The 13,999-nt window shown below is 36.4% G+C and overlaps 1 protein-coding gene across 4 annotated transcripts in view; it reads right to left on the bottom strand.

Annotated features, from left to right (window-relative positions):
* Positions 1-269: 269 nt before the first annotated feature.
* LOC149678824 (cytochrome P450 4V2-like) overlaps positions 270-13,999 on the bottom strand; it is a 48,432-nt gene continuing 34,702 nt past the window's right edge. For 2 of the 4 annotated variants that reach the window (XM_089836763.1, XM_089836762.1), the window contains exons 2-11: positions 7,449-7,561; positions 7,285-7,370; positions 7,007-7,206; positions 6,071-6,140; positions 2,947-3,070; positions 2,729-2,884; positions 2,491-2,664; positions 2,340-2,406; positions 1,076-1,255; positions 270-1,010 (exon numbers count right to left, since the gene is read on the bottom strand). In XM_089836763.1, the coding sequence (XP_089692889.1) occupies positions 844-1,010; positions 1,076-1,255; positions 2,340-2,406; positions 2,491-2,664; positions 2,729-2,884; positions 2,947-3,070; positions 6,071-6,140; positions 7,007-7,206; positions 7,285-7,370; positions 7,449-7,544 (1,320 nt within the window). In that variant the 5' untranslated portion in view covers positions 7,545-7,561 and the 3' untranslated portion in view covers positions 270-843. Of the gene's footprint in view, positions 1,011-1,075; positions 1,256-2,339; positions 2,407-2,490; positions 2,665-2,728; positions 2,885-2,946; positions 3,071-6,070; positions 6,141-7,006; positions 7,207-7,284; positions 7,371-7,448; positions 7,562-12,044; positions 13,845-13,999 lie in introns of those variants that run through there. The other 2 variants (XM_089836761.1, XM_089836760.1) reach the window with 2 other exon arrangements.

Genomic DNA, 13,999 nt, shown 5'->3' with positions numbered 1-13,999 from the left:
GTACTCTTATATAGCGCAGGCGCCAAAAAGCGAGATGGAAGGAAGAGTTTTACCCCCGTGTCTTCCCATATTAAATAGATGCAAAACTTGTATTGTAATCGTGGGGATTTTCAGATTTTGATATTTTAGGGTGAGATTTCGGGATTTTACGTAGGGATTTCGGGATTTCTAGATTTTAATGTGAGATTTCGGGATTATAGGTGAAGATTTCGGGATTTTCAGATTTTAGGGTAGGGATTTTGGGATTTTCAGATTTTGACGTGAGATTTTGGAATTTTTAGATTTTAAGGGTTAGATTTCGGGATTTCAAGATTTTCGAGAGAGATTTTAATAGATTTCAAACGAACTGTACGGGATTTTGACAAACGTCCGACCCCTCGAGGAATCCCAATTCGCGGTAATGGAATACTTTTAAGCAGAGACGATATAAATTTATGAATCATTTCAAACGCGAAAAGTAATATCTTCAGCAACATGATTGTTGTTTGATGGAAAGACCAACAGGGCGATCACCATTTCGACCCGCGATGTTTATACTCTGGCTCGAGTCGAATCTATTTATTATTAACTCAGAATGCATTTTCAATTGTTGCCTCGAACCAATTATATTTGAATTTATTACTGATTTAATATTTTAGCGAACATATTTTTCCTCAATTTGGAACCCCCTTAATCATGCTTAAGTGAAAACAAACGATTACAAGTACTAATTATATACGACCTGTGCTTTTTAACACGTGGCTGTACAAAAAAACGTGCATTTGTGATTAATTATTTCTTCAAGGTTTAATCATTTGTTAGTAAAAATAAATTGAACAAAAGAAATACAATACATAAATATTATCAATAAGTCTGGATTCTGGGCTCGAATTGGAGAGGCATCTCGTGAATATTTATGAAAATAAACATATTAGGAATTACTTTGTCTCTCGGTAGTTGCGAAGTGATTCGGAAATGGCGAAGAAAGTTCGCTAAAAATAATTTCAATTCAATCGTGGCGAGCGCTTGTCCTGAAAAAAATTTATGAAATTAACTTTTAGAAATAAGTCATTAAGAAGGAAATGTGTTGCCAAACCGATGCAATTTCGGGGACCGGCTGCAAATGGGATATAGCAAAATGGGGGTCTTCCTTTGCTATTTTCAGGATTGAATCTGTCGGGGTCGAATACTTCTGGATTGGGGAAATATCGGGGGTCGTGATGAACGCCTTGTATCAAAATAAGGCAATCCACACCCTTTTTAAGAATTTTCTGCCCTAAAATTTGCAAAAGAATTATATATTCAGTAACGTTGCCCGGATATGTATTGACGTTACAAGTCTCTCTACGAGCGCGATTTCAAGTCGCGAATGAAGGAGATGATAAAAAGTGACTCTTCGTTTTGAGGGTAGAAATGGAACTGATTTTATTATTGGTAACAACAGGAATGTATGGAGGGGTTGGAAAGGCTAAGGTCAAATCCTAATCGGTGTGAAATGATCTTGGAAACAACTGGCGTGGTTTAATTTACGCTAGTGATGTCATAACCTGACGTAAAAATCGTATTTACCACTTAAATTATTTTCATTCATTCATTGGCTGCCAAAAAACTTGTTTCCTATAATTCTCCACCCTCAACCCTAGGTCATCTGCCTAGGCTGAGAGAATCGAATATGAAGGCGAACGGCGGCGAATCAGCGCATTTAACTTTAAAAAATCTAAGGTCACTTCTGCCATGCCTTTTTTAACGAGTCATGACATTTTTCGCCTTCGGTAGACAGCTAAGCAGACGTAGGGGGAGGAGCTACATTTCTCGAAAAAAAGGACTCGCCTGATGTTTCCACCACCAAGGGCACAATTCGAGAGCCCCCTTAGCCATTCCAGCCCCTCCATACATTCCTGGTAACAACAGAATCCACAAGTCAACCCTGTCATAAAACCATTCGGTGAGAGTTTCTTCACATCTCTCCGCTAAGTCATCAAGTCATAAATTTCGGGAGATTCGTGGAAATGCCAATTAGTGCCTAATGGCATCCTAGTCCGGCAGGTCAGGGCCACGAGGACCACCCCAGCTAAGATGTCAATAGGACACCCTAAAGGCATAGACGGTTGGCGAGTATATTTTTCGAAAACTAAACGATAGTCGATTTACGGCTCATAATTTTAGACTTTCGAAAAAATATTGGAAGAGATTTTGAAGTGGAATTCACCCTAGCTGATGCTTCATTTTAATTAAGTATAGGTTTTAAATTATTTTATTTAATATTCAACAGTCACTGTTAAAGTCTCTGAAGTAAGAAATTAGTAGTTCCAAAATATACTTACAACATAGTAATTACCAATAATAAGCAGAAAACGAACCTATTTGTAAATCTTCAGTGAGCTGGCGACCAATAATTGCAGCTGGAGGACACAGCCTTAGTGATTCCTGCACATATACATGTTTTGATTTACTTAAATATAAAGAATGTTTAGAATTTAATTTGTGTCTAGGCTTTTAATCAAAATCAACCTTAATGACATTTTCGAGGTAGGTCAAGTGTTTAAGGTCGTTGTATTCGATGTCTCTTTCGATGTCCGTTCCACAGACGGAAGTCAACTCTTGGTAGACCTTTTCTTGAATCTCCGGGTAAAGACCGAGCAAATACAGGGTAATTGTTGTAGCAACAGAGGTGCTGTCGAAACCCTGCGAAATTCCTATGGTATAACCATAACCTTATTCCATTTAAAGCGCACTTGTTGTTTCATACCCCTCCAATTATAGTAACGGCTTCGTCTCGAAATTGTTTATCACTCATCAAGTGGGGGTTTTTCTCGAGCATTTGTAGAATGATATCCATAAAGTTAACATTTCGAACGTTATCGTCGGGCTCTTTCATATTCGCCTTCTTTCTCGTCAACTCCGTCTGCGAATGAATTGGTGTTTTTTTTTCACAATGTGTCCGAGTTACCTAAAGTGTGTGCTTACTTGGAACATCTCGTGGAATAATTTAACCGCATTTACTGTTTCTTTTCCCTTAGCTGTCATTTTGAACATATTGTCCGATTGCAACCATGGTCGAACTGAACGGTAACTGAAGCTTTCTTCGCATCTAATTTTAATGATTAATTTCTTATTATTATTAAGCACTCAGTTCTTTTTTGGTTGAGGCTTGAAATATCAAAATATTATTTGGATTCTTTGATTTTTGGTTAGAAAACAATTTTCGATAGCCCAACATTGCTACCATCGATTATCTTCACAAAACATTTAAAAACAAGAAGGCCCAAGGGCTGGGCCTTAATAGTAGCCACATCGCTATCTACTTAATTAGCACATAAATAAAAAGAAAAGAAATATAAAGACCAAAAGACAAAAATTCAGAAGTATCCGACCCCACCAATAAATAGGGCCCTCCCTCATTCCCGACCCTTTAGAGATAAATTAAAGGAAGAAAACTCGCTTTTTCTGAAAAGCCGTCATGATTCAGTGGTAAAGTGCCTTACTGCTCCAACCAAGAAAAATTTTAATTAAAATGCAATTTCTAACCCAGCTGGTTCCACCTATGGATGGGTTGATATACAATAGAGTTTCAGCATAGCGCGGCTCCTGTGGATCCCCTACAAGCGGACTTTCCTCCTGAGCTCCGGGTTTGGCTTGGCAAAGGCTAGTGGGCGGGATTTATACATGCACGCATAAATCCCGCTCACAAATACCTCTAGCTTTGCCAAGCCAAAACTGGAGTTCGTAAGGAAAGTCAACTTGTAGTGGATCCACAGGAGCCACGCTATGCTTTAAGCTAAAATTAAAAATCTAGGGTTGTAAATTTTCCGGAAAAATAAAACGCGGAAAATTTTCCGGAAAAATATAACGCGGAAAATTTTCCGGAAAAATATACAAGTTGGGAAACCAAAATAAACCTCTCCGAGCCGAGACGAATTTACTTTCCAAACACAGGTCCGCCAGCCAATGAGACAAACCGGAAATACATAGTTCTAATCGGCGAGATTTTGCCATGATCATTTGTAAAGTTTAAAGCGTTTAATAATTTCCTGCGTATCCTCAATAATTCTAATGAGGACCTAATATCTATCACTTAAATGTGTATTTAACTTTCGGCTCACTCTGAACCGTTAAGACCTTCTATAAGAGGACATGAAACAAGGTCAATTCTGGTTTAAATCTAAGTTATCTAATCTCATAGACACAGTCGTTTCAACACGTATGGAGAGATGAAGTATTAACATCCTTATTATTTAATGAAGCTAAAAGTTACGTTTACACTATATATAAATGTAGTAAAGATGAATTAAAAAGTAAACACCAAATTTTAAATGTTAATATCAAAAGATGTTCTTGGAATATTGAAATGAAACAGAGCTTTATAGCTACACAATTACTAAAAGAATCGTAATGCCGAAAAATATTTAAGTATTTCCGTTTAATATTCTGCAAAAAGAAAATGTTATCGTTTTGTAAGAGATCTTTTCATCCTACTCGCTTTATATTAACTTTGATATGCGTGTAGTGTTTCGATTCAGATGCAATCTTCATTACTCGTTCTATATTAACTCTCACTTGTGTCAGTACATAGAAATAAGTTTATCTTAAATAATTAATTAAATATAAATGATATTAATTATTTTAATCGCCAGTAAATAACTTTAAAAATAGTTAAATCGTTTAAAATAAAGTTGTTCCTATTATCTTTCGAAACTTTGCTAATATTGACGTTTAAAGTGAAGGGTACCCCTCTTGCCCGCTTTCTTCAAATTTTGGGGCATATATACGATTCGTTTCCATTATAATAATAGATAAAAACGCATTTGCGTGAACCGATGGTGGAAGCCCTGCCATTGGGAAGCTAGACGTTTCTCGTAACCCTAGCCGCTCGCCGCGTAAATCTTAAACCTAACGACGACGATGGAGTAGAAGCCAATGTTACTGATTGGTGTCTATGTGGGATAGACGAAAGACCAGTAGATGGTGGTTGTTAGACGTCAATGAGGATAGATTAGTGTGTATGTGGTATACACAAACTAGTGTCCATGTGGAGTGGACGAAAACCAAAACTGGTGGTGTGGGAACTCAAGTAGAATAGCCAGCGGAGACAAACACAATTTTCCAAATTTCCGTGAACTGTCAATGCAGTCCGAAAATTGGGAACACGTTTGCTCCGATACGCAAACTGCGAACGCGGTCACGTGGGTTGTGACAGACAGACACACATACACGTCCGGTGCAATACCTCTCCGTGACGTCATCGTCACTCGGAGAGGTAAAAACTAGCAATTAAGTGAGCTTTGAGTCAATTTATCAAACTTTTGAAGATATTTCGATAGCTTCTTCAGTTTTGTTGTCCTGAGTTCGAAATTAATATAATTGAATAGATACATTTTAAAATAGAAACTGCAGCCTTTTTATATAATTGAATTACGAATTTAACTAATTACACCTCGCTGACTTACCAAATGTAGTTGCATATCATGAGATGACTCATTTTTCGTGCAGTTAATTTTTAAAACTTTTCAATACAAGATGGGGAACACTTTTTGCACATACCAGATGAAAAGTGGCGTTTCATCCATGTTGCGTTATTTGCATAACATTGTTTACAATATATACATTCTCCAGTTATTTTGCCATCTTTAGTAGATTTATTAAAGTACCGCCAAATATTAGTCGTTGATTTTCCCATAATTTGTGACTTTAAACAGGGTTAACAAACAATTTTTTCCCCCTCCGAATTCACCGAAAACAAAATAATGAATGTTTTGAAAAGAAAGGCAATTGGAAAATTTTAAAGTTTTAACTTTTTAATTGAGAAACCGGTAGCGGAAAAATACGGAAAATTTTCCGGAAAAATATAGCTCGGTCATTTTCCGACTTACAACCCTACTAAAATCTAACGATAACGAAAGCGAAAACCCCGGCCACAACTACTACCACTACCACTACTACTACTACGGCTCGGGTCAAACTAAGAGCCTCATCGTATACTACGATGTGGCTAAAAATGAAAGAGTTGAAGTACAAAATATCTCACTGTTGAGGGTTATGTTTCTGACGTGTTCTGTTATTTGGAAGCAGAAAAGATTTTCCGTAATTTTACCTTCGAATAGCTTTGAAAAGGACATCTTTGGCAATATTTTCATTTTCATATTCGTAGTCAAAAACTGCGTCTATAATTAGAAAACCAAATTTAATTTAGGCTTTACAGACGTTTAACCGTAAGAACACCAATACTTTGAGGACTTTTTCGCAAAATTCCGCGGAACTTTTTTTACCGAATTCCGTGAAATTTTGATCAGTGAACACCAGCCACAATCCAAGAGTAAACAAACAAACCTAAACTAAAGCCGCTGCTGGGATATTGCGCTTTTGGCTTTAGTTATCAATAACGTAAGTTCATAAGATATATTCCTTAATTTTTCCAATGGTTAGTAAGAGCTTGTCATGAAGTGACTTTGGTGAAACGTCAAACATTCTCGTAAAACGACGCCTGGTAAGGCGCTGTCAAAGGCTTTGTATAGACTGAATTTAATAAAGATGGACCGCGAAAAAACCGAGCGTATAGTCTATTCTAGGGTCGTTCCCAAACTAGCTTTTAGTAGGACTCAAGCATATACGAAGCATGGACAAAGCAATACTGAAGGACCGATGGCAGCCCATAGAGCCCCATACTAAGCGACTAAACAACCAATGTTAAGCTTACTTCCCCCTTTTCAGCCCCAAAATGGACGGGGGGTTATAAAAAATACCGAGTCAAATCCCGGAAAAAGCTAGCGCCATCTAGATAAAATAAGACGCTAGGTACTTCCCTCTTTAGAACGTTGATTCCCCCATAAGCCCTCCACTATCCGCTTTGCTATTATCCGCCGCTAGAAGGCGAATCAACAAGTATTTTTCAACTGTCTCCTTCTGCCATCCGTCCTTCAGTATTGGTTCGTCCATGTACGAATTATAGGAAGTGTCATTCTTATATGGAACATATCGTTTAAGCTTTTGGAATGCTTATCATCATGCGCAATTAAGAGCATCAATTTACCCAAAATTATGTAGAACACGCACTTCTCGACTGAGTCCGATATATCTAAAATCCTGGAATCAGATTTGGAAATGTCTTCTTGTAATTGAGAGATCATAATTTTGACGTGTTTGTTCATCATGGGAACAAACTCCTTGACACTCTGGAGATGAAACATCGGATTCAACAATTGCCTCTGTTTCTTCCAATGGTCTCCATTGCTAAAAAATTCAGCATTTAAATTGCATTTTTGAATATATCGCGATCATAAGTAATGCAATAATTTTTAAAACTCTTACCTCGCTATTAAGCTCTCTCCTAAAAACAAGTTAAATAACTTGTAATGCTGGCTTTTGTTGATTTCTTTCCTATTAGTTAGGACAACCTTGAAATAAGTGTTCAATTCCGCGGATGTTAGCGAGGTCAGTCCCAAATTTATTGCCACACTAGAAAGGGCCATTACCTTTATTAGCTCTGGATCAACTAAAATAACCAATTTTCGATTGAAAATGTTGAAATCAAAAAGTCCTTCTTGACGAAATATCGTAGCCATTCCCATGGCGGTCTCCAAGAAATCTAAAAATAGCACAATCCCTTTTGTCACTACCAAAAAAACCCCCACAAATATATTGACAGTGAAATATTTGAGAGACAAGCTTCTAAAATTACATCCATTCCTGATATCATCTTTAAAAAATGTTCTTAGTTTTCATTTAATCTGAACAATTATACTTTTCATTGATTTTTTTTTTGTGTGGATTGACTTCAAAATTAAAACATTAATAACGATGGAAGACGTTATTTAAGAAAGCCGCAGTATTATCATTTTCCATTTTTAATTTCAAAACGGTGTTTAAAAGTTTTATTTTGCACCAAAAGGAGATGATCTAAAAGGACATAGCTTTCCAGCCTAGGAATGAAGGTATTGTGTGTCAGGTTCTCTCTAACGAACGTCTCATCTCGAGTGTTCCTAAAACTTGATATCCCAAGGCTAGGCCGAATATATTTACTGTAGAGTAAATGGTAGTTGAACACCCAAAGTTTTTCTCTCCTAACATTTTTTCTCGGCGCCAACTAACATCAGCCGCGGAAAGCTGGGTCTCACTAAAAAATTCCACCCCCCCCCTTAAAAAATGTACGAAACTTCAATTTTTGGATTTGAGGTTGGGTCCGCTTGTGTTGAGTTACTCAGCCAATAGAAGACGGATATCTTAAAAGACGATCGGAGCAAGTTACGAATAACGAATCGGGTGTAAATGTATTAATTTCTTTAAAAACGTTTGCACTCCACACGATACACCGTTGGCATAAAAAACGCAAACACCGTGCACTTGGATGAACCCTCCATGCTTGAACTTACTCGGATAAAAAAATTAACCCCGCCTCTTTTACTTCACTCTCCACCGCTGTGGAGCGCTGCTTCAATAGCTCGTTCTCGGTCGTGGCCGATATTTTAGAACTTTTATCTCTCCATTCACGCGAGCTCCGTTGGGAACTTTAAAAAGCTTAACGTCAGAACTTTCAGACACAGAGGCTACGGCAAAAAATCTTACATAGGAACTTGGTGTAAGATTATTCTACTATTGTTTTGCACCGAATTTACACTTTAAATTGGGCACAAAAACTCAAGGTAATAAAACTCTCTTTTGGGTGTTTTTACGGTGTAAAAAAAGTGTTTTCTTAAATTACACCCTTTTAACTAGGCCTGTGCGAGTACTCGAATGAAGGCGAGTACTCGAGACTCGAAAATCAAAATTTTAGGACTTGAAAATTATTTCGAGTCCTTAAAAATCTGCACTATTGGACTCGAGGAGGACTCGAACCGTAACTTGACGCCTTATCAAGTCGAAAAATATTTACTTTGTGACCCGGAATTTTAAGTAGAGCGCCGCATTTAGTGGGGTTTAATCGATTTAAAGTTTAGAAAAGACAGGTGATTGGACAAAAAATTTTTACTTCAGCTAAAGGAGTTAAGCAAACCAGAACCAAAAGTTAAAATTTTTGTTACTCCGCGTCATTTTCCTCGTGAGATTTATACTTTGTGAGTAAAATTTATCCTTATTAGAAATTAATTTATTATAATTCTTGTATTATTAGTTATGTAAAATTAAACTAAGTAAATTAAATTAAAGCAGAGCTGTGCTAATTAGCTGACAACTAATTGAATTAGAATTAGCAATTTGGGAAATATTTATGAACTAATTAATTAGCCAATTAGCAATTAGACATAGAAACTAATTCAATTCAATTAGAAATTAGGTATTTATTTATCAAACTAATTAATTAGAATTACTAATTTCTAATCAATTACTTGTCTAATTAAGGTAAAAAAGAAACCATAAGTAAACATAAAAGTTTAAAAGTGCCCATGGATTTAGTACTTTGGTAATGCAAAGTTTAATGTTTTAATGCCATTGAAAAACGGGTAGGGAAGCCGTGAATTATTCTCGAAAAATGAGACAAGCCTCGAGCCTTCCGTCATGTTAAAATTTGTCTCATTTCTTCATTTTCTTGCCACAGTTCCTATAATGGACCAGAGCTGTGCTAATTAATTAGTTAGCTAATTGAATTTCTAATTAATTAGCAACATTTACTAATTGAAAATGGTAATTGAATTTTAATTACCTTAGTGCTAATTGAGAAGTAATTCTAATTAATTAGTATAAATCGGAAAGGTAATTGTCTAATTAAAATTTAATTAGATTTAGGATTAACTAATTTGCCAATTGGATTTTCAATTAGTCTTTTACGACAATTTGTTGTAAAAAAATCGAGGAATTAACTCTTGATTCATCTATTTGAATATGAAAAAGCCTTATTATATCGATGAGGAAACCTTAGTGCTACTCTAAATTTTTCAGCTCCTCAAACATGAGAGAATACTAGTACTAGTAGAAAATTGCGTAGTTCGCAACTGCCCCATGTCGAAATTTCGACTGTTTTACCTACTCGAATTAATAGCAGTGCGCATGTATTTACTACTCAGGAGTCCATTATAGGAACTGTGGCAAGAAAATGAAGAAATGAGACAAATTTTAACATGACGGAAGGCTCGAGGCTTGTCTCATTTTTCGAGAATAATTCACGGCTTCCCTACCCGTTTTTCAATGGCATTAAAACATTAAACTTTGCATTACCAAAGTACTAAATCCATGGGCACTTTTAAACTTTTATGTTTACTTATGGTTTCTTTTTAACCTTAATTAGACAAGTAATTAATTAGAAATTAGTAATTCTAATTAATTAGTTTGATAAATAAATACCTAATTTCTAATTGAATTGAATTAGTTTCTATGTCTAATTGCTAATTGGCTAATTAATTAGTTCATAAATATTTCCCTAATTGCTAATTCTAATTCAATTAGTTGTCAGCTAATTAGCACAGCTCTGTAATGGACTCCTGAGTAGTAAATACATGCGCACTGCTATTAATTCGAGTAGGTAAAACAGTCGAAATTTCGACATGGGGCAGTTGCGAACTACGCAATTTTCTACTAGTACTAGTATTCTCTCATGTTTGAGGAGCTGAAAAATTTAGAGTAGCACCAGGAGCAGATGACAAAGGAGTCTCGGACGCTAGCTTCCACAATATAGAGGGCAATGGGACCCGCGTACGTCACAGCTGTAGCGGTATCGTTTGCCATAGAGGCGCTATCAGACATTATAGCAGACGATGCTTTTGGTGGATTATATCTGGCACCAAAGTCTGCTGGGAATTTTTTTTTGTAATAACGGACTAACGGTGGCTACTGAGGTTCGTCTTACCCGACCGCGACATAAATAAACACAATATAATTACTTTATTCAAACAGCTGTAATCGTTTTGTGACCTTAAAGGTAGGAATTAATTGACTGCTACAAGAGGTTGGAAACGAAATCACTGTCTCTTACTTTTTGGGTTTTAAAAGATCGTCAGTGATTTCTTTTCCCAACCTCTTGTAGCTATCATTTAATTCAAGAAGAAATTTCGAAAAATTTGGCACTGAAACACATTTTAGTTTTTTAATAGTGTACATACGTTACTCGCTGGGCTTTTCATTATCAATTTTAGTCTAAAAAAAGATTAAAAAGTCGTTGAAATCCATTTTTTAACTCTAATACTCGTTAAGCCTAGGCTAATTATAAGCAGACGATACATATTTTTAAAGAGAGGCTCCAGACGCGATTTCCCAGATCTCCTTTCGAGACTTTGCAGCCACGCTATTGGTTGGAAAATAAAGCTCAAATTTCCTACGAGAGGTGGCACTGGCGTAATGATTTTGGTTAATAACCGTGACGTTCGCGGATCCCATTGCCCTCTACATTATGGAAGCTAGCGTCCGAGACTCCTTTGTCATCTGCTCCTGGTAGCACTAAGGTTTCCTCATCGATATAATAAGGCTTTTTCATATTCAAATAGATGAATCAAGAGTTAATTCCTCGATTTTTTTACAACAAATTGTCGTAAAAGATTAATTGAAAATCCAATTGGCTAATTAGTTAATCCTAAATCTAATTAAATTTTAATTAGACAATTACCTTTCCGATTTATACTAATTAATTAGAATTACTTCTCAATTAGCACTAAGGTAATTAAAATTCAATTACCATTTTCAATTAGTAAATGTTGCTAATTAATTAGAAATTCAATTAGCTAACTAATTAATTAGCACAGCTCTGAATTAAAGTTAGTATTAATAGAGTTAATTTAATAGGACTCGAGTGGGACTTGATATAATTTATCAGGACTCGACACTGGACTTGAAACCCAGTTCTTAAGCCTACTTTAGGACTCGAGGACTCGATACCAATTAAAAGACTCGACTCGAGATTGTATAAGAGCTTTTTTAAGGACTCGAGACTCGACTCGAACCCTAAAAAACTGGACTCGTACAGGCCTACTGTTAACACATTTTTAACACTTTTATTTCTTTGAGTGTAGGCGTTTATGTACTGCACAGCTCACTGAGTATTTTACTCTTCATATAAAACTTGTTGCAAAAATAAATCATGTACTGCACAGCTCACTGAGTATTTTACTCTTCATATAAAACTTGTTGCAAAAATAAATCAAACTCACAAGTTGTAGTATTGATGTCTTTAACGGGTGGAAAGAGCTTCAGAAATCTGACGTGACCCAAGGCGAAGACTGACTTGAAGCCGTAATTTGGGTAGGAATCCTTAATTCGTGGTAATGGAATACTTTTAAGGAGAGAAGATATAAATGCCATCAATTTATGAATCACTTCAAATGTGAAAAGTATTATCTTTATCGACATGATTGTTGTTTGGTGGAAAGACCATTTGCGCAGCGATCAAGACTTCGACCAGAGCCTAAGCCTCGAGTCGAATTCATTTATTTTTAACTTATAACAAATTTTCAATTGTTGTGTCGAGTCATTCAAAGTTGAATTTATTACTGATTTACAATTTTAGCGAACAGATTTTTTTTTCAATTACCATTAAATATAGATGTAGGGAATTCTCTTAAACATGTCAAAGCGAAAACAAACGAGTACTAATTACGACCTGTGCATTTCAAAAACTCAGATTCAACTTCAAGTCATGACTTGTCTATTATAATTAGAAGGGTTCCCTACCATTGGACCGTTCATTCCTGTTAGTACCCGTTGAACAGAAGTACAGAAGTACAAATTTGGCACTTTTTAAATGAATAGAAACTAGCATCTCAGCTAGCACCAACCCAATACTTTTAAAGAAAGATCATTGTGTACGAAGAAGCTCACATTGAACGGTCAATGGAAAATTAACAAAGAATCATAATTATTTTGTTAAAGTCGTCAACTGATTAAAAGGGTCAATATTTTTGGAAAGAAGGCAAACTAATTATTAGGGCCAATGTTTTGGAAAAAGTGAAAACTGACTATTTGGTCGTATATTTTGGAAAAGGTAGCAACAGGGATAGATAGACTTTTTTAAGACGGAATAAACAATGTTTGGCCTTTACTTCAGTCCGACTCATAGACGAGTATATAGTCCCTTCCTTCGACACGTAACCAAAAAATTAAATTATCTTATTGGCTCACAAAAACTACGTATTGGTGACGTTGCTGACGGGGAGGGCCAAAAATACGTAATTCCTGTTTACCTCTGTCGTCATAACTACGACCCCTCTTGCGTTGTACCATAGCCCACTCGATCACGCGCGTCACGACGCAAGCTGCTCGCGCTATAGCTATAGAGCGCGGATCGAGTGGGCTATATGGTTGTACAGATAAGCGTCTTCACAGGGGTTCAAAATGGAGCCGTCTAAATGCGAGGGTCCGGTAATTATTCGGGAATTGTTTTTAATAGCAATTAAGAAGGTAGTTAGTGAATTTGGTGCCGGTGTTTTGGATTTGGAGTACATCTGTAAGGGTGAAAAGTGTTCGCTAATTCTTTCTTAAGCCAATCATTTCTACTATCCTCATGATTTTGTAAACGAATTTGATGAAGTTAACCAAGGCTTAGTGAATAGTCAGGAGTTTTGTGAGCTTAGTGTTTGGTTAAAACCTGTTCGTGCTGTAATATCAATGAAGACTTTTACTCAATTCTAACTCACTTTTAATTTTCTTGGGTCTTCCCCGTTTTTTTTTCAGTTGCAAGCCCTATGTCTTGTGTAACTTCCATTTTTAAACAATGTTATTTCAAAAATTACAATCCGAGCCCATTCCAACTTGGCAGACGAAGGGGCAGACGACGTTTATTTGACCCGGATATACATACAACGCCATAACGAAAATATGACCCGCCTCTTCTTTCATACCCCTCCGTCACGGGTAAGGGGTTCGTGGACTAGGACGCGCACCCTGTTACCCATTCCGTCTTAAAAAAGTCTATCTATCCCTGGTAGCAATCAATTATTAAGGTATATAAGGTGGTAACTAGGGATGGCAAAAATTCCGGAATTCCGGAACATATCCGGAATTTTCCGAAAAATTCCGGTACGGAATTTTCCAAGTTGAAAACCGGAATTCCGTATCATACGGAATACCGGTTTGTACGGAATACCGGTTTGTACGGAATTCCGGATCA

Source organism: Phalangium opilio, unplaced genomic scaffold (assembly GCF_054372755.1).
Source record: "Phalangium opilio isolate 3A_F unplaced genomic scaffold, DU_Popi_V2 ptg000042l_1, whole genome shotgun sequence".
In the NCBI taxonomy this organism is placed as follows: domain Eukaryota; kingdom Metazoa; phylum Arthropoda; class Arachnida; order Opiliones; family Phalangiidae; genus Phalangium; species Phalangium opilio.
Note: the sequence above shows the minus strand (reverse complement) of the source record. Positions and strands in the feature narration are given on the sequence as shown.